General features: G+C 50.5%; 1 protein-coding gene across 2 annotated transcripts in view; it reads right to left on the bottom strand.

Moving 5' to 3' along the window:
• Positions 1-21,170, bottom strand: part of Acot7 (acyl-CoA thioesterase 7) — a 97,133-nt gene that overhangs the window by 32,125 nt on the left and 43,838 nt on the right. For both annotated transcript variants that reach the window (XM_059255466.1, XM_059255465.1), the window contains exons 4-6: positions 18,998-19,089; positions 12,127-12,241; positions 3,222-3,308 (exon numbers count right to left, since the gene is read on the bottom strand). In XM_059255466.1, coding sequence (XP_059111449.1) covers positions 3,222-3,308; positions 12,127-12,241; positions 18,998-19,089 — 294 coding nt within the window. The remainder of the gene's footprint in view (positions 1-3,221; positions 3,309-12,126; positions 12,242-18,997; positions 19,090-21,170) is intronic.

Below are 21,170 nucleotides of genomic sequence, written 5' to 3'. Positions count from 1 at the left end.
AGGAATGCCACACTAAACTTTTACCAAGTTGCCAGTCTAGCCCTGGTCACTCATGGCCACACTGTCCCTGTGGAAGCTACTGCCATTTAGGGCATTTGCACAGCACAGATCTTCATCCTAGGGCACCTGCTATCTGTCGTAGGAAGCCATGGAGGATGGAACCCACCAAAACCAGCAGAGGCAACCCCAAGGCCCGGGAGTCACACATCTAACCCAAATGAGAGCCACCCTGAATGGTGGAGTCTTCAGGGAACACTGGCACAGAGCAATGGTTGGACCAGACTACCAGGCAATCACGAGTGCTGTGGAAAACCTTACCCAGAAGGCAAGTGCAGACCTGCTGGTAAAACGGGACCTTTTCCTCTAGTCACAGCCTGACCTTACACACTAGGACAGAGGACGCCTCTGATGTTTAGGACAGAAGCAGTACCTAAAGTAGCTACAAGGGGGTAGTGGGGGGGGGGGAACCAGAGGACAAGAGGGAGTGACACTTTGTCGTCCTTCAGGTTCCCAATAATGAACTTCAAGAAATAAAACATCAACAAAAAGGCTAGAGCCTTGGAAGTTGAGAGCTGACAATTCCTCGAGGATCCACCCTGATGGGGCTACTGGCTGGCCCCTCAGAATCTCCCTCCCTTGCACTCTGATCCCACTACCTGTCACTCACCCCAGGAAGTATAATGGGGGGAGCAGTAAAGGGACAGAAAGGAAATGGGTCCTTACAAGCTGACACCTGGCAGGCACTTCCAGGAAGTGAAGGAAGGGGCTGTGAAGTTTCATTTGGGGTTCAGAAGAAGCAGAAGCCAAGATTAAGTACATGCTTCCTAGTGTGCCCCAACTCAGGACTCCCTACTGGAGAGGAAAACGACCATCTCGTACAAGACACAGTCACTCTGATCACTCAGGCACACAGGAGGCTCCGTCCATGTGCTGGAGGGGGTGAGGTGCTGGGGAGCCGATACCTGGGTTTCACTGTGGTTCTCAACAGAAAGGTCACCTTTCCAATGCATCTTCCACAGCCCTGTCACATCAGGGTCAAGCCCAGCCAGCAACCAAGTCACTCAATCAGCGCGCCTTTCCAAAATACCACAGCACAGAACCAGGGACTGTGGCCACATTCACACCTGTCCGGGTTCACCGTTGCCTCATGTGACTGCATTATGGCGTAAGACTGATTCAAGTGGTTTTAGATACCCCTGTTGTAACACTCTACAGGAAACACAATGGGACAGTAGTTGCTGGTACTACTATTCACCCACTTCTGGTGAACTCACAGGCACACAGGAAATGTTGGGGTCTGTAAAAATTAGGAGACATATTTTATAAATCAGGCACATAGAACTCCTAAGAAAATAGGCATTAAACATCATAAAGCTACTGTAAATGCTTCCTACACATAGTAAACAGTGTCTAGACCAGAGGACTGCTTGCACTCTGTAAACAAGCATAGCTTCTCAGAGGTTTTCCAAGAATTCTTCACTCCTTCACTTCACTCTTGCTGACAGGTTCTCACAGGCCAAGCCAAGAGGACCCACTTAGGATGTGTACTTTCACCAAGGAGGCAGTAAGATGGAATCGCTAGTCCTGGTGGAAACCTCTAACATGCACACCAAATAAGCTGCATTGCAGCATGGAGCTTCCCAGCCTCACAGAACAGGGCTCTGAGAAGCTGGAGAACGAGTCTTGGAGAGGCCTGTGCTTACAAAACAGGGAGGGCTGCTGTCTACCTGGAACTTGGGGCTAGCGAGGAAGGGATGTGGGGACATCAGCAAGGACACAACTGCTCTCGAGGCGGAAAGACAGACTGTCCTGGGTCTGGAAAGCACCACTTGCTCTAAAGTAGAACTAGCTTCCTCGGATGGGACCTCTGCCAATCAAAAGAGCAGCGCAGATAGCAGTCAGTGGAAAGAGGCAAACAGTCATGAACTGAAAACAGAACCACACAGAGGGGATTGCTTAAAACAGGAACGAGGCTTAAAACCTCTCTCAAATTAGAGGCCACTCTGATTCTGGCAGGCCCAGGGCCCATTATCCTTCGACTCAAAAGTAAGTCATGCCTCTTTGCATCTGTGTGGGGCACTCCTTCCCAGGTAAAGATAGAATCTGGTCCCCATTCTTGAGAATCCCTGGTAGAAACATCAGCGTCAACCTGCAGTGAAGCCATCCATCCGAGCTGGGATGACAAGAAAACAGATGTCTTCTGCCCAGAGGATGAATGGGAATGCAGCATTCCAGGCACTGAGAAACGAGGGCAGAAGGGACCGGGATGCACAAAAGCACCTCTCATACCCGAGGACTGAGGACCAGACGCCCCAAACCTTGACACCACATGTCACCTCCCAACGCCTGCTGTGGTCTGCACAGCTTCACTGCTTCTGCCTGGCATGTCTCTTTAAATCAGATCCATTTACGGCTGTTTGGGAACAGCCCAGGCTGGTCTCCAGTTCCTGGCCTTGAGTAATCGTCCCATTTCAGCCTCCTGTCGCACTGGGAATCCACACATCTCCGCCTCATGTCTGCAGATAAGTGCTCTCACCTCCTGAACCATCTCTCCAGCCCTCAACTCATTTTTACAGTTTACTTTACTCTCATCCAGAATGCAATATCCATTTGTGCAACTGATGTGTTCCTTATATTTGTCTTATATAACAAAGAAATAATTGTATATTACTAAAGTACAAAGTGTCCTCCATGAGCCAAGGGCCAAGTCCTCAGTGTCACAGTCAGAGGAGCCCGGCCAGGACCCTTAAGGCCTATGGTGTTAGAGGTAAGATCTCCAATAACTGAAAATAGTAAAGGCGATCATCTGGAAGAACATTTTTATATAGCAAGTGACAGTGGGTTACAGGGTATTCTCCCAGACTCTGCAAGGCCAACCCTTGACACCACATAGCTCTGAGGTCCCTGGATTCCATGTGACCCTCTGCTGGGATGTCCTCATCCATCCAACTTTCATTTCCAGTTTTAAAAACAGACACCAATGGTATTTCAGTAATTTCTTATGCAACCTCTTAAAAGTTTAAATTTACACTTCACCAGACATGAAAGTCTAAACTAGGTCAGTAAGCAGCACGGCCTCCTGTGGGATGCTCAGGGCAGGCAGGGGAAGTGGGCAGGGGAAGGGCTTCCCAGGGGATGCTCAGGGCAGGCAGGGGAGGGGCCTTCTGGGGATGCTGCCCTGGAAGAGGATGGAACAGTGGCCAGGGCAACTTTATCCCTACCTCCATGCACGAAGCCGTGAAGGGTGCAGTCCGAGGGCCCCACCAGGTGGATCAAGCTGGACTGGCTGTAGCTCACTGTGTTCGGCTCTAGAAAAGAAGAGGAGAGAGATCGGTTGTTACACAGATGGGTCTCCACATCCCAACAGTGGCAAGGCCACTACTGTCCAGCATTCTGTCACCAGAAGTGTCTGCCTGCAGTCACTTAGCAGGTTTCTCTGAGATAATGGAGGTCTCAGGCAGTACTAAGGAACCTCTATCAGTGAGTCACAGTGCACTCTGGGTATGGTGGTGCCCACTAGACCCTGCCCACGGCAGTCATTACATCCCTCAGCTAGACGATTCCAGACTTATCTCTGATCCTCCACAGGATGTCATCATCCAGATAACTTTCCATTCCAAAAACACAAAAAGCAAGGACAGTGTTTCTATACTTCCCGAATCGGCCCGGAGGTCTGAGCCTTGACAGGTGTCTGGGCTGGCTTCCTGAGCAGCCTCCCCCATGCACGACCATCGGGGCAAACCTTCCAAGAACAGGAGACTGCAGCACAGCTCCAGTCACTCAGCGCTGCTGCCAACTATCTGGGAAAGGCTTCACTTAAAACAGGACCCAAATCCTGTCCCTGGGGGCAGATGCCATTCCTCCAGCCTCCCTCTCCTCAGCAGGTAAAGTCAGAGCCACAGGTGTGACCCAGCCCAATTTGCACACCCATCCTGCCAAAAGCCTTGGGTCCTGGAGAAGCCCTCATTCATACCATGCTGGGATCAGTAAGAGGCACCCATCCCTGCCCTGGCTGTTGAAGGAACTGCTGGACCAGGTCCAGATAACAGGCACATGTCAGGTCCCAAAGGTCTTGTCCTGTCTGGCCTTAAACAATATTTCTCAGCAGCAAAACAGCTGGTGGCATGAAGGGTGGTCCTAATCCAGAGACCCAGGTCTTCTAAGTGTCAGCTGTCACCTGAGATTTGGATGGCCCTACCTGTTACCAGATGGATGAGTCCATCCACAATTCCTTTGTCCTTCCAACACAACACTATCTAGAGTTGGACCGTTAAAGAGGTGATTAAGTTACAGAATAGTTAAGGTGCAACCAATCAAACACCGCCAGCATTCGTGTAAGAGAATACAGAGAGGGGAGCTCATCTGAAGAGACGGGGAGACCAACATCCACAAGCTAGGACACCACTGCTAACAGTGACTGCGGACGTCAGCCTCCAGGCAACAGACATCAGTTTCTCTGTTTACCCACTAGGCGGGCCCTGTGTAGCTTGAGCAAGCACAAGCCACCTGGGATTCACAGTAAAGCCAGGTGTCTGAGCCGCCAGTCAGCAAGAAAGCCAGAAAGCTGGAGTCTCGGCTTAGATACTTACTCTAAACTCAAGAGCGTTTGCCTGAGACAGCTTAGAACGCACAGGCTCTCATTTTAGACTCACACAAGGAGCGCAGGTCCTCAGGGCCACTGCAGGTGGGAGGTCTACGACAGCCTCAAGCAAGAGGTCCTTTTGGACACCAATCTGCTCTGGCTCGGCAAGGCAATCTTAGTTTTGTCATGGTGTCTGATCATGTGACTCTCAAGATACCTTCATTACTGGCCACTGTGTGGGGCTGTAAGTGAGGGACCCCAACGGCCAGCAGACCACAGTCAGCTGAGGTGACCTGTGACTCTGAGAGTCTTATTTATCTATCTTATGCCACTTCAATGTCACCTCCCAGGACCTAGGAGTACCCAGATGGCGCTGGGCCTCAGGGCAGCTTCTTTACACCTTGAAAGGCTACATGGGACACTAATCTGAGCTTGGGCGAAGACTAGGCCCCTGACTCTCCAGGGCTCCTCCCACCTCCCCAGCTCTGCTTGGCTCTGCTCTGATTTGGGAGTGGGAAGTGAGCAGTGAAGCCCACACCCTGGAAAGCCCTCTGCTGAGAGAGAGGAGTATCACACTGACTATCTGCCCTGAGGACGCTGCCTAGGGGGCTGGGTGGAAAGCAAGCCCCAACAACAGTCCTGAATGCCGAGCATCTCCTTGGCTGTCTGACAGGACACTGAGAGGCCGAGGCTGCCAACACTTCACTCTGTTACCTCTGCTTGCTTGGTTCCCTCATAATGACATGAATGATGTGTTCTGGAGCAGGACTGGACACCCACAACCTCCAGTGTGGCCCATCTCAGACCTGCTCTACCAGCGAAGAGAACTGCGTGTGGTGAACACCAAAGGGATATTTTTAAACATCAAACCTAATGCTGGGATAGAGCTTGGGGGCAGCGTACTTGCTCAGCATGCACAAGGCACAGATTTGATTCCCTAATACACAACAACAAATTGAAAATTGCATACAAAAACCTTTCTTGGCCAGGTGGTAGTGGCACACACCTTTAATGCCAGCACTTGGGAAGAAGAGGCAGAGGCAGGCAGATCTCTGAGTTCAAGGCCAGCCTAGTCTACAAAGCAAGTTCCAGGACAGCCAGGGCTACACAGAGAAATATTGTCTCAAAAAAACAAAACAAAAAAATCTTTCTCACATGACCAACTCAACAGTACGCTGAATGTAAAGGTCCTTGCAATCAACTTCAGATACCTGAATTCAATTCCTGGAGCCACATGGTTGAAGGAGAAAATTGACTCCAACAAGCTGTACTCTGACTTTTATAAGGCTCAAGATGACATGCCTGTGCCTTTCCATAGGCACATGAGTATACACATACACACAGACACGCGCACGCACGCACGGACACACACACACCACACACACACACACACACACACACACACACACACACAGTCTTTTACAAAAATCTTTCTCATTGTTTTATTTTATTTTATGCCTATGTCTCATGGCATACCCTGGCTGGTATGAACTCACTATGTGGACCCACCACACCCAGCTTGTTTTTATTCCTTTTGATAGCAGGTCTTATGTGTCCCAGGCTGGTCTCCAACTCAGTCTGTATCTGTGATGTATAACAGGTGGGAACCACCATGTCCAATCTATGTGGTGCTGGGGATCGAACCCAGAACCTTAACTATGCTAAACAAGCTCTCTACCACCCAAGCCACTGCCTGGTTCCCTTCTTTCTCACATTGAGAACTGACTGTTCACACAGCAATGGGAGGTGCCCAGGTCAGAGACCCCACTGTTGTGCTGTCCTGTCTGAGAACACTGGTTAGGCCAGTGTCAGCGCTCCTAGGAGCAGGAGCTTTCAATGGCCAGGAGCACCAGTGCCTCTTTGGTTTCCTCCCCCATTTGGCCATTAGCGAACTCCCCGGGGCTCTGTAAGATCAGCTGGTATCTATTTTCCTTCTGCTGGTTCACAGCTCCTGGGGTGAACGCTTCCTTCTCTGGGCAGTGAGTCCAACACAGCCACTCCCGTGTCCCCCACAGTCTACATTTGAAGTGACACTGGGAACATGTGAAAGGGGTCTGCTGTAAGCAAATACATCCACAGAAATGGGAATACCTTGAATACAGACACCAATGAGGTGCTGCCCAAAGAGCCTTTTTTTTTTTCAGAGTCCAAGGGGGTAATACCATCTTGCCAGCATGAAAGGCAGGGCACACATGTCTAAATTGTATGCCCACTGAGTTAAGGCAGGACATACATGTTTAAATTGTATGCCCACTGAGTTAAGGCAGGACATACATGTTTAAATTGTATGCCCACTGAGTTAAGGCAGGGCACACATGTCTAAATTGTATGCCCACTGAGTTAAGGCAGGACATACTTGTTCAATTTACATGCCTCCTGAGCTAAGGCAGGGCACACATGTCTAACTTGCATGTCCACCAAGTTAAGGCAAGGCAAACATGTCTAAATTGCATGCCTACTGAGTTATGGCAGGACACAAGGCATGTCTAAACTGCATGCCTACTGAGTTAAGGCAGGGCAAAAAGCATGTCTTAATTGCATGCCTCCTGAGTTAAGGCAAGGCCACACATGTCTAAACTGTATGCCCACTGAGTTAAGGCGGGGCATAAGGCATGTCTAAATTAAATGCCCACTGAGTTATGGTGCTGAGGTAAATGGCTGAATAGAGCCAGGGTCATGGAGACCTTTGCTTTCATTGCTCTTGGGCAGGCAGACCAGGAAAGACACAAGCTCCAGAAAGAAGCGGCCAGTTTTTAAGCAGAACCCAGAGTGAGCTGAGTTCAGACACTTGGGACATCAAAGACCAGATACACCTTCTGCCTCCAGACCTGGGGCTGAGGGAACTTGAGAGCAAAAGCCTGTCAGGGCTCAGCTCTGAATCAAGAACCCTGAGATAGTGTGGCTTTCTCATCCACGTCTGTCCACGGAGGAATAGTGGAATGGGTAAGGAAGGATAATAAAATGCACAGGCTTGGAAAGTAAGCCTGGGAAGAACTGTGGGTGTGGTCACTGTCCTAGGAACTGGCTAGAAGTGACCAGATCCACAGGGGGACTGAAGACGCTCTAACTGGTCCAGTCTTACAATCACTTCTGAATCTCACATGCAGACAAGCAGGTGGGTGGTGAGCCCTATTTCCCTGCGTCCACTGTGAATGGTGCCAGTGTCAATAATGAACAAGGAAGAAGCTTCCAGTTAGCAGTGGCATCTTGGAATACCCAAGAGAAGAAACAGAATCCAATTAAGGGCTTTCCCCATGGCCTTGGCCTGATACACTGGAGGGCTTATCACTGTGTGGCTCAGTTGGGATCAGGTGCCTGTCGTTTTGCTGTTCCCAGGCTTCTGCTCTCTCATCAACCATAATCAACCCATCTTCCCAGTGCATCAGATGTAGGACCATGAGGTGTTGCATGCCAACACTGTGGAGAGGACTACACACCACCAAGGCTGGACAGGACCTCATGACTGCCCTTGAGATAAGGTTTCTCCACGTGCAAAGACACTGAGATGGAGATGCTGGGAGCAGAAGACAGGGCAAGCACAGCCAACTGACGGTCAGGCCTGTTTTCTCCCTGTCCCACACACATACACATACAGAGGACCACGCCTGCCTAGCTTCATTGTGGGGCAAGGGGGATGGCCACACTACTCATGAGTCTCAGAAGAGCTGTGGGCTGCTTCTAGACCCGACCTATCCAACATCTGGAATGTGAGCCCGTGCAATGACCCTTCCAAGAGGATCTTCAAAGCCACTTGTTAGTGATGGTGAACGGCAACAGTTCAATTAGTTTCCACAGTAGGCAGACAGCCTTCTATATCTATGGAGTCAACCAACTTCCAATCAAATATACTTGCAACAGCCGGGTGGTGGTGGTGCACACCTGTGATCCCAGCACTCAGGAGACAGAGACAGGCAGATGTCTGAGTTTGAGGCCAGCCTGGTCTACATAGTGAGTTTCAGGATGGCCAGGTCTACACAGAGAAACCCTGTCTCAAAAAACCAAAACACACTTGCAGCACAAGCAGCCATGCACATCTGTGATCACAGCATTCAGGAGGCTGAGGCAGAAGGCTGCTGAGTCCAAGGACTGCCTGAGTTACACAGTGAGACTCTGTCTGCAAAGAACTGGGAGGAGGGGAGTATGTCTGTATGTACATATATAGAGGAGTTTTTTGTCATTATTTCTTAAATAATACAGGTTAATTACTATTGTTTAATAGCATTTATATTATGTTAGTTATTATAAGTAATTCAAAGGATTAATGTACACAGGAGGTTGTGTGTATACAGTGTGTGAGGTTATATGCAAGCCCCACTCCATTTTATACATGAGATTTTATGCATCCTCAGATTCTGGAAACCCTCCCCATGGATGCCAAGAGACAGACAGACAGACAGACACACACACACACACACACACACACACACACACACTCACAGTATTAAATTGTATATGATAAATACATTCAATTTTATCAAACAGATGACGAAGCTACAGGAACAAAGGGGCTGAGTCCCCCAGTCTCCACCATTTGGAGGAGAACCACCCTCAGGGGAACCCAGTTTCAAGTCTGCCTAAGCAAGAACTGCACTCCGATTTATGCACTAACATACTGGGTTTACCTGCTGCAGCAGTTACTATGACCCTAACCTTTAAACCATGTGGGGACCCCTAGTGAAGCTCCCAGGGAAGCACCGGCAAGGCTTCATAGGTTCCAGACACGCTCCCTTCTCAGAGCCCATCCACCTGCCGGAGTCCTTCCCTGCTCCATGTACACCCAGCGCCCTTTCACCCCACACACCTGCAGCTCAGTGGCTGCCTTGTCTGTTTCCACCAAGGAAACTGAGGATCAGATGCCCAGAGAACTGGGATAGAAAGCCAAGCAAACTCCAGAACCTTCCCTCCCTGTCTTTACATACCAAATTCCCCCAAGACTAGAGTTAAAGGAACCAGGATCATGGCCAAGCCGGATGGTCACGGACATCAGAGAGGCACTTCAGATGCAGGACTGGGTCCAAAAGCCAGGCTGGCCTGCCTTTGCTCTCCAGGGGGTGGCTCTAGGCAGACCTGCCTGGGCACTGCTGACCCTGGAAGGCAGATCTCATTCCAGGACCAGGAGCTTGTTGGCCTGCTGAGGCTCCCCACTGCTCTGCCTGAGGCAGCCTGGAAGTGAACACTATTTCAAGCACATGTGAAGACAGCACTTGGTCATGTCTGAGGCGATGCTGATTGCATCATAAACCCAACAGACCTGGAAACAGGGTCCTGTGGTCTGAGTCACCACAGTGTTAAAGCTAGGCAGCTGATGGTCATGAACCTGGCAGCTCACAAGTAACCTGTCTCTTGTGGGACAGAGAAAACCACACAGAAAGCTGCCTTCTAAAGAAGTGCCAGACTCCCTAAGGACACCTACCTACAGACAGGTGGCCCAGAGGTTGCTAGGCAACATGTCTGAGCCCAGGTTCTAGCTGCACAAGTGGTTAGGGGTGAGGCCAAAAGGTGAATGTAGTGGGGGAAGGGAAACATGAATGCTACACTGTAGAGCTCTGTCCTCCAAGAATGACATGGCCACGGTCATCCTGAAGTAAAAGTAGCTCCAATGACCCACATTAGACCCTTGCCCACAGAGTTCCCTAGTGAAGGGAGAGGGAATTCATAAGACTGTTCACGAGGTGGTGTGTGGCCCCTTCCTGCCAGGGTATACAACAATTGCTGAGAGAGAGGTAGCTGTTAATACTCCTGAAAACCACCAATCCATCACCTACATTCCTGGAAGCAACTTCAGTCAAACTGACTGGCTCACCAAGTGAGACATGGCAGAAAGTCTCCCCTTCTTCCACTGTTGGTGCTCTATCTGGGGTGAGATGTGTGTTCCTAGCTCCCCAGGAAAGATGACACACAGCTACATTTTGGAAAGACACAAATTTTGTCCACACTGCTCCTTGTGGACACAGCACCCCACCAGCCCGCTCACCCAGGAGAGCCCACCACACAGGCAGAAGGACAGGCACAGGGGACCCAAGAGAACAGGGATGGTTCTGCAAGGAAATGAAGTCAGAAACGCAGTTATCAGAGACTGTGAGGAGGGCTTGATGGCAGAACACTTGCCTAGCTTGTGGGAGGTTCTGGATTCAATCCTCACGGCCCAAGGGGAAAAAAAAAAGAGTAACGATTGGGCGTGTGACTCCTGTTACACACTTTTCAGAGCTGCATCTCAAATCCAATCAGCTGAGGGAGATGTATTTTACAAGACACAGAACAACAGATGGTAAAACTCCACCAGAAAGTCCCGAGTTCACACGCCAACTTCAGTCACTGTCAGCCAACAATGGACCACCATGCCCAGTTCAGTCGTCGTGCACTGGCCCCCCACCCCACCCCTCACCCCCCACCCCCCACCCCCTGCCGCTGCCTTTCTCTTTTGTTAAAAGCAGATGTAGGGGAAATAGCCCAACAAACTGTAAAGGTTTTCTAGGCTGCATACCCCACCGGCCTCAGACGATGAGAGTTCCAGTTTGGGTGAGCTGCGGAAGGAGGATGAATGACAGGCAAACCGCTAACACTCAGGTAGACACTGGCTGAGACGCCCTGTGCCCAGCAGGGCCACTTCACCACAGTGCCAGAGTGTGCTCAGGCCACATGGACTGAGAGAGCCAAGAGACAAACTTCCACCACCACCCCCAGGGGCCTGAGGCACTGGAGGTCAGGAAGCCTTCTGCTCAGGGACATCATGGAACCCAGCACAGAATTACGAGTATTACAATGAGTCTAGGCTGTTTCCAACAAGATGGAGAAGCTCCTAGAACATTCTAGAAAGAAGTATTCTCAGCGTACTATGGCAACTGTATGTGCAGGGGTGCACAGAGTCACAAGCGTCACCAGGAAAACCTCCCTCTAAAGGTGGGTTCACACAATCCCTCACGAGTTCCTGAAGGTCAGACACACGCCAAGACTCCTGCCCTGGCTGTCATTGAGGAACTGGGGAGGCCTGGTTTAGTTTTTGGACAGACACTGCATGAAAACACATACCAACCTGGTAGGGGACAGCAGAAAGGAAGAAACAATCCACAAGGAGAACTGAGGTTTGTCACTGGCATAGTGAGGATGACAGAGCTACTCAGAGGCAAAGGTCTACCTATGGGAGCCTGAGAAGAAATGGCACTTAAATCTGTGACCATCTCCTGACCCTAGACCTTTTTGCTACTGATATGGACATTTGCTCAAAACCAAGCTCCTGAGCAAACTCAGAGTGTCAACAAAACAAGTGCTCTACACGAGCCAGTGGCTCTCTGCTGAGACCGGAAGGAGCTAGTATGGCAGGACCCACCCAGACTCACTCTCAGGAGCTGTTAATGCCACCTCTCCCTGCCAGCTGTGCTCAGGGCAGGACAATGGACAAAGCCTGACTCCAGGAGAGAACTCAACACCCAAGAGCCCAGAGGATAGTGAAGCATACTGGTGAGTCCCCCCAACCCCCCATCCCCCAAGGAATGTCATCTACCCAAGTATCAGCCTCCCCCTCCCTTTCCCCAGCCCGCTCCCACCTGGGTTCAGGACAGGCTGGACAATGTCCCCGTTCCTCCACTTGGTCTCCATGCGCTCCAGCTTCTGGGCTTCATAGCGTTTCCGACCCTCTTCCTCCAGCTCCTGCCGTGAATACTGTAGAAAGGAAGCCAGACAGAGGGTCAGGTGCGGTGGGAACACAGCCTTCCTCCATACCCTTGGGGCTCCAGGTCTCCCTTCCAGCATTCTGTAACGGGAACTGCCCCTTTCTTCTGATGACATGACTGCTACATAATAAGAACACAGGCCAGATGAAAGTCTGTGCCCTTCACCAGAGACAATCTTCAAAGCTAGATCTCTGTACATCTGTGGATATATAAAAAGTCCTATCATTGGCCGGGCGGTGGTGGCACACGCCTTTAATCCCAGCACTCGGGAAGTGAAGGCAGGTGGATCTCTGTGAGTTCGAGGCCAGCCTGGTCTACAGAGGGAGATCCAGGACAGGCTCCAAAGCTACACAGAGAAACCCCGTCTTGAAGAGAAAAAAAAGAACTACCACTGGACATGAGAGCTGGAACAACACTGCTTCATTGTTTCACTGCAACACAGTCCATGAGACTGACGGTCAATTAGCAATGGCCCGCTCTGCCCTCACAATGACACCATTCTGAAGATTCTTGACTACATCCTGTCGCAACCACCCCTCCTGCCATCTTTGCTAACCACCAGCCAATCAGCAGGCAGGACCTTTGCACAGCCCGGAAGCCAAGGATGTCAGCCCACAAGGCACTCCTGATGGATCATAGACGTTTTGGTCCAGGAAGTGTGAACATAAAATCTACTATATTGCATGCCTTTAATCCCAGCAGCATTCAGGAAGCAGAGGCAGGTGGATCTCAGTGTTAGAGACCAGCCTGGTTCTCAGAGTGAGTTTCAGGACAGTCAGGGCTACACAGAGAAACCCTGTCCCAAAATAAACAAACCAACAAATAAATAAAAATAAAATCTATTCCACAAGCCCAGAATGATGGGGATATAGGCTTTCACTGCAACATCAATGGGTCATTCAACACTTCCTGGCCATAAAGGGGACACAGCACACCACCTCACTTCCTCCCTGGGATCCTAGGAGTGCTGGGTGCTAGCCTTAGGTGTGTACCGAGTCTATTGTCTACTGCCCTCAGAAGCCTCCTGTGCTGAGCCACCAAAGGCAGACCATTCTCCCCTCAACCCAGCCCTCCATGCTGACCCCTGCCTAGCATTCTCCAGAAGTCAACCTCACCTCTGCTTCCTCACTCAGCCTGCATTTCTGGCCAAGCCCTCTGGCTCCTCTCTACCTGTCAAAGCCTCTCTGACCATAAATTCACGTCAGATGGCAGCTTTAGACCTCCTTTCTAAAGACATGCTCTTGCTTCAGGCTTGGCTGAGCAGCTGAGCAGGATTGTGGGGATTAACTACCCATCCCCTTCAACTGGAGTATGCTTCTTCAAAGTAGGCCAAGGAGGGAGCTGAGAGGTTTGCTCAAGAGAAAAAAGCCAAGCCCCACTGCAAGGAGCATTAGACACTGCAGGAGGTACTCAACCTTCCCCTCCACGAGCTGATTAGTTCCTCATGCTCATGCCCAGCATTCAATGGTGAGAGCAGCATCTGCCTGTGTTTGGCCCATCACCCAGAACTAATGGCCAGACTCCCACATCCTCAAAAAATGCCCTCCAGAGACTTTAGAGGGAATGGTGCTGTAGCTCAGCGCACAAGGTGCTGGGTTCCCTCCGCAACACCAGAAAAACAACAGCAAAGCCAAGCACTGGCTGGAGAGATGGCTCAGGGAAGGAGCACTGGCTGCCCTTGCAGAGGACCCGTATGCATCCGAAACTCCAGTCCCAGGGGATCCCACACCCTCTTCTGGCCTACACAGGGCACTGCTCATATGTGATGAACAGACATACATTCAGGCAAGCATTCATACATAAAAAATTAAAAAAATAAAATCTCAAAAAACCAAGTTTTAGGCCAAGCCCAAAGGTATCACAACTGTAATCTCAGCACATAGGAGACTGAGACAGGAAGATTGTTCCAAGTTCAAAGCCAGCTAGGGCTACAGAACACGATCTTACCTTAAAAAACAAAAACAAGAAGGCAGAGAACGGCTTGGCAGGTAAAGGCACTTGCTGCCAGGCCTGACAACCTGAGTCTGGTCCCTAGACCCACATGTATAAAGAGAGGGCTGACTCCTGCAGCTTGTCCTCCAGCCCCACAATCATGCTACGATGTGCATGCTCATGCCCACATACAAACAATATAACACACATAATTAAAAAAGTAAAATAAACAAAAATAAAGAGGAAAAATTGCTGCTTAATAAGAGCCACCCCCTCACCCAACCCCCTCCCACACACACACAACTGTATCTCGAACCCTCATGGTGCCCGCAGACTTGTCTGAGCTATGCAGGGATGCATGGAGCCCGAGGGCCTAGTCCTGGACCCAAGCCTCACAGATAGAGAGGCCCAGCTGCCTCACATGCTGGCAAACTGCTAGCACCTTCTAATGTAAGGCTGGCCCTTCACCCTACCCCAAGGGCCTGTCAGACCCAGCTGATTCAAAGGAGCAGACAGCTCAGTTCAAACGCTCAGACCTATGGGCCTCCTAAAGGAAGCACACCAAAACCCTCCAGAAAAGCTGCTATGTTCAATACCAGGGGCCTCCTGGCACAACAACCTGCTGACTTCTTTTAATAACCGTAGGGAATGCTGTACTCTGCCAGGCTGAGGAAGAAGGTGGGACAAGTCATACTCTAAAGTGACAAAGTGACCACAGTGAGCAGCCATACCTGGTAACTAATTAACGTACGTGTGTGTGTGTGTGTGTGTGTGTGTGTGTGTGTGTGTTACACATAGCTACAGACAGCCATACACTTTCTTGAACGAATGTTACTTGTGAAAACTTGGTAGGAGGATGCTCATGGCATCTGAAGCCTGAGCTCAAGCTCCAAGTACATAGACCTCCTAGAACAAGGAAGGAAGCCACGATTTCCAGGGTCAGGACAGGTCTCTGCTGGGCCCTGCCAGGGCACACAGGGGCCTACACCCCCAGGGAACTGACGGGTCCCACTCTGCGCACTTGGCATCTGTGGGAAGAATCCGGATCACTCCAGCAGCTGCTGCAGCTGCGGCTGGTGTGCTTCCTTCCTCAGCCCCCTGGCCTCAGCTTGGTGGCCCAGTTTCAACACGCTCCTCTGTGAAAGCCCAACTAGTACTTATGTGTCATCAACCCCAACACACAAAGCAAACGAGAAGGCTGCAGGACTCCTTCGGCACATGGTGAGCACTCGTGACTGCAGAAGAGCGTGCAGAGGGCGGGTCCCTGTGGTGAGGACTTCCTGGATCACCCATGCAACTGGCCTGAGTGGCTCCAGCCTTTAGAGCCTGGCGTGTGAAAAAGCAGTCATGTGCTCAGTCTAAGAAGCTAGCAGAGAAGCCCGGCCTAGGAGGGTGGGAGGAAGCGAGACAAGGGAGAGCGGCCCAGGAGCACACCCAGGGTGGAACAGGGCTATAAAAGAGAACCTTGGAACCTCAGTGGGGACAGTTCTGGAAATGGATTTTGCAAATGCAGTTGGAGTGGGGCAGCCCTAAGTCCTAAGCCTTTGTATGGTCTCTAAGACACAACCAAAGGGAAGGTGAGAAAGACAGGCAGAGACTGGGTGACGCCACCCTAGGCCTGCACCACGAGGAGCTAAAACAGGACGTGGAAACTTCCTCTGGAGCTCCACGGAGCATGCGACCCTGGCTGCACATGAATTTGAGGCTTGACATTCAGACCTGTGAAAAAATAATCTTCTATAGTTCTAAATTTTTATTTTATTTTATTTTTGAGAGAGGGTCTCTCTAAGTAGCCCCAGTTGTCCTAGAATTCTCTATGTGGACCAGACTGGCCTTGAACTCACTGAGATCTACCAGCCTTTACCTCTGCCTCTCAAGTGCTGGGATTAAAAGCATGTGCCCCCCCCCCCCCAAAAAAAAAAAAAAAAAAAAAAAGCATGTGCCACCATGCCTGGCCTTCTTTAGTTTTTATTTTTACTTTTTCTCTGAGGTGGGTGTTTAGAGACAGGGTTTCTCTGTGTATCCCTGGCTGTCCTGGAACTCACTCTGTACACCAGGCTGGCCTTGAACTCAGAGATCAGCCTGCCCCTGCCTCTGCCTCCCTAGTACTGGGATTAAAAGAGAGCACCGCTACCACCCAGCTCTTCTTCAGTTTTTAAACCACTTTGTCACAGCAGTGTCCCAGTGACACCGACAGGACTGTGGACCACCTTCCTCTGCTTTACTCACAGGGAGAGACCTGCTTAGCACAGCTGGCGACCAGCACCAGCACAGCCAGGCCAAGGCTGAGCTGCCCTTTCTCAGAAGCAGGGAGGTTCTGTCACCAGAGTGTTCTCAAAAATACCTAGACTTAAAAACAAAAACAACAACAACAAAAAAAACCCTAGACTTGGGGCTAGAGAGGTGACTCAATGGTTAAGAGCACTGGCTGCTCTTCCGCAGAACCTGGGTTCAATTCCCAGCACCCACATGGCAGCTTGCAACTGTCTGTAACTCTAGTTCCAGGGGATCTCACACCCTCACACAGACATATATGCAGGCAAAACACCAATGCACATAAAATAAACACAAATAAATCATTTTTAAAAAATCCCTAGCTTAGTCAAACTGTGGTGGAACATGCCTGGGATCCTGACACTCAGGAGGATGGCAAGGTTGAGGTCAGCTTAGCTTGCATGGAAAGTTATAAGCTAACATGGGCTATAGAGTGAGGCCCTGTCTCAAAAAAAACTAAATAAAGCTGCATTTGGTAGCTCCTACAATCACAGCACTTGGGAGGTGTAGGCAGGATGATCAGGAGTTCAAGTCATCCTGAGCCACATAACAATTTCTATACGTCAGCCTGGTCTATAAGATCCTGTCTCCAAGCCTTCCAGTCCACAACACCCTTACTAAATAAACAGCAATAATAAAAAATAAAAATAGAAGAGTAGTTAGGTGTAGTGGTGCATATCAGTACTGCTAGCACATTGTGAGAGGGAGTGGTGCTGAGACAGGAGGATGGTGAGGCTACAGAACAGGGGGAAAGGGTATATCAAATCACAGATGTATCCAACCACACCTTGACCTGCTACCCAAGCCCAGTTGGCCACTGAGCAATGATGGGAGAGATTACAAAAAGCCAGTTTGGGGGACACCCCTGAGTGATGGTGAGGAGTAAGTCTCCACTGGCCCAAGTTTACCCAGATCCAGTGGAAAGAAAACAGATGGAGAACTGTCTCACCCATGGGAAGCCCCCCTGCACCTGTGAAGACGAGAAGACACCCAAAAGGAACAAGGGCTGTGGGTGTCAACGCTGCCCATCTCTGGTTGGTAGGTCTGCAAGCCGAGGGCAGGCCCATCCTAACCATCCAACTCCCAGTTCATCTTTTTTTTCCCCTCTGTGTAGCTTTGGAGCCTATCCTGAAACTCACTCTGTAGACCAGGCTGGCCTCAAACTCACAGAGATCTGTCTGGCTCTACCAAGTGCTGGGATTAAAGGCATGCACCACCATGCCTGGCTCCCAGTTCATCTTTCTTAAATGCACATTCTACATAAATGTTCACCACAGGCAGAAGCCCCTAGGTGCCAACACTCTTTCCTGGTAAAGGAAGGCAGCCAACACACTTGGGAAGAACTGGTCACGGATACCTGAGTCTCTAATACAGCATCCACTGGGCTTGCCAGTTGTGTAACAGTTTCCTCTGACATTGAAACATGCCACCCTACAGGGAAGTTCACTAAACAGGAAGGTAAACAACATAAGTAGCTTCAGGAGGTCCCTGAAACTGACTAGATTCACTAGGCCCCTCCTTGCCAGAGAAGCAATAAACGTTGAACATCCCCCTCAGAAGGGCAGAGCCAAGCTGCAAAGACAACTCTGACAGCAGACTAGCTGCCTGAAAGATGCAGAAACCAGCGGAGCTGCTCAGGAAGAGGTTTACACCAGCCCAGTCACTTGGGAAGGACACTCTCCAACCTGTTGAGAGTTGTGAGCCCGCAGGCTGTGCAGTGGGCTCCAGGTTCCTAGCGTTGTGAGCCATCACACATGCTGGGGTAGGTTTTGGTGATGTAGCTGTCTGAGTCATTTCTGCTCCTGTAAGTAACCCCAATAAAACTCCCTGGTCCACCATGTTGGCCTCTGGGGGTTATCCACACTTTGGTCCGTCATGGGATCCCTGTCTGGAGTGAGCAGATGTGTGTGTTGTTGCTCCTCCTCAGCAAAAGTTTTGTCACACAACACTGCCCTAGACAGCCTGCCTGTAGTGGGACCCCTCTAGAGACAAACACTACAGACTCTTCTCATCCTACTAAGTTACACACGCACACACACACACTGAGAGACACCCAAAAGAAGAGGCAGATGCCAGTAGAGGCTGCAGAGAGGAAAGAAATGCTCACATAAGACCAAGTCCTAGCATGGGTATCTCAGAGGCTGAGCCAAAATCCTGTTCTCGTGAGCTTTAGGGAGTGGCCTGCCTGGCCCAGTCAGCCTGGTCTCAGCAGGACCCAGCACTCATCACAGACAGTCCTATCATGGGGTTTTTTTCCATGAGCAAGTGTCACACAGAGGGACACCCTACCGTGGGATGTGGGGCACTGACAGGGGCATTCCAGGAGTTACAGGCACTGCAAAACCAGTACCTCCCCAGGGCATGAGCTCCATGTTCCTTCACCCATCCAGGGAGTTTCCTTCCAGGCTCCCAAGGGGCCCTAGAGCTACAGTCTACCCCATGATCCTCTGGGCTGCTCTGTGGTTAAATGGGCCTCCCACAACTCGGAGAGGCCCAGCCTCTGCATTTACCCCAGGAGACAAGTGAAAGGGAACCTTACCACGATAGGAGGCACCTCGAGGACCTTGTCCACATTCTTCAGTGACAGGGGCACATACCACAAGGTGGCCTTATTGGTCAGCTTTTTGGTACCTTAAGAGAAGAAAACCACATGAGTGGTGCCTCATTGGTTACACTGGGTAGGTACTTCTACCAGCCCTCAGCATGCCAGAGCTGCAATGCCGTCACCCCTGGCTCCCAACCCCCAAGGTCCTGTCTAGCCTCCTGGCCTGAGGGCACTGCCATTGTGGATGTATGGGACCAGAGTCCCATGCAGTCCTGGGAGCTGCATCTGTGGTAGCTCCTCTTACAGAGGAAGGACCTCAGACTGTAGGCTCTAACTAAGTCAGCCTGGCTTCACAGAAACGGGGCAGCAAGGAATCAGACGGCAGAGCAAGGACCGGTCAGACGCAGGAGGCTGATGAGGCCAGGCCAAGCTGCTAGCTGGCCCAAGTCCCCACCAGCAGACACTGCCATTGCCTGTTGAGGACCTGACATCCTCAGTCCAGACTAGTACAGATCTTTCAGAAGATTCTGTTCACCTGTCCAGATGCTGTAAGAATTCTCTCGCCAGCGGGAGACATAAATAAATAAATAAATAAATAAATAAATAAATAAATAAACAAACAAACAAATAAATAAATAAATAAAAGGTAGGCAGCCTGAAGGGTGCATACAGCCAAACCTCATGGCATATGGAGACTGCAGAGCAGAGCAGGCCCTGAGGCAGCATGAGACCAACCACCACCCAAAGCATAGAGGCCTGGGTCAGCTCCTCAGGCCCAGTGCCCACAGGCAGGTTGCTTTTCCCCATCCTCTCCCCCATATAGTCCAATCCAGAGCTTCTGCCACAAGAGGGGCAATGGGCTCAGACTCACTTGGGACATTGAGTTCAGACATGGAGCAGATTGAAGCTCCCAAAGCAGGAAAGCCCGTCTGGGTGGAGAGCCACAGCTCATGGCTTTTGGTGCCAAAGGAATTCACAGTCCACTGGCCTATGCCCCTGCTTATCGTAGGACGCTAGAAGCCCAGAGAGGTCAAGAGCTTTGACCAAGGTCAGATGGCAACCTGGTGATACCCTAAGTACACACCCGGGCTCTCCAGTTCCAGTCACTTTAGAAAATGTGTGAATGTGCCTTTAAAAAGTGGCTTTGACAGGGCTGGAGAGATGGCTCAGGGGTTAAGAGCACTGGCTGCTCTTCCAGAGGTCCTGAGTTCAATTCCCAGCAACCACATGGCAGCTCACAACCATCTATAATAAGATCTGGTGCCCTCTTCTGGTGTGCAGGGATACATGCAGGAGGAACACTGTATACATAATAAATTTAAAAAATAAAAATTTAAAAAATAAATTTAAAAAAAAAAAAGTGGCTTTGACAACATGAAAGACTCCTTTGACAACATGAAAGACTCCTGGGTAGTACAGGGACAGTAAGAGAAGGAGACAAGGGGGCAGGAGCAGCAGCAGTGGCTCTGCCACCCTGGAGAAGAGGCTGCCTCCAGCTACCTCTAGAGCACCTTCCCATAGGCACCCAGGGCACCCCTAAGGTTACAGCAAACACAGCCCAGTCAAGCTCCCCCTTGCGGGGGGCAGGGGGGCGGGGGCAGGGATTAAAAGACAGGCTCACAAGGGCCCTCCTATTCCAAAATGGCAGGCTCACAACCCCACCCAGACACATGGCACCCCTAGAACAAGGCTGTGGGCTCCCATGCCTGGGAACCACAGGCAGACACGATGGGAAAATATTTTCCCCACACTTTGACTGAATGAATCTGACAACCTGCTTTTGGGAATAAAGATTTCCTGTTGGACTCAGAGCCAGCATGAAGAGCTGGTTTCCATGGAAACCCAAGTGGCCTGCTAAACCTAAATGAACAGCACGGAGCAAAATGAGGCAAACACATTAATTGTGCAATCTCCACCCTCCCGTGGAACACGTCAGGACTGCTGCATCACAAATATCTTCAAAGCGCACAAGCGCCTCTGCTATTCGCCAAAGCAGCCCGCAGCAATGACCCCCATTAGCCTAATATTCTGATGTCCGAGAGATGAATGAATGTGTGGCATCTCCAGGGCAGATTTAAGGATACTGAGCAGGTTTGTGCTCATGCAGTGGACTCTGGACTGTAGCTCAGCCCAGCCAAAGGGAATGTGGTGACTGGGGTCCTTGCTC

The sequence above is a fragment of the Peromyscus eremicus genome, chromosome 2 (assembly GCF_949786415.1).
Source record: "Peromyscus eremicus chromosome 2, PerEre_H2_v1, whole genome shotgun sequence".
Lineage (NCBI taxonomy): Eukaryota > Metazoa > Chordata > Mammalia > Rodentia > Cricetidae > Peromyscus > Peromyscus eremicus.
The sequence above is the reverse complement of the archived record's forward strand: the minus strand, read 5'-3'. Positions and strand labels throughout refer to the sequence as shown.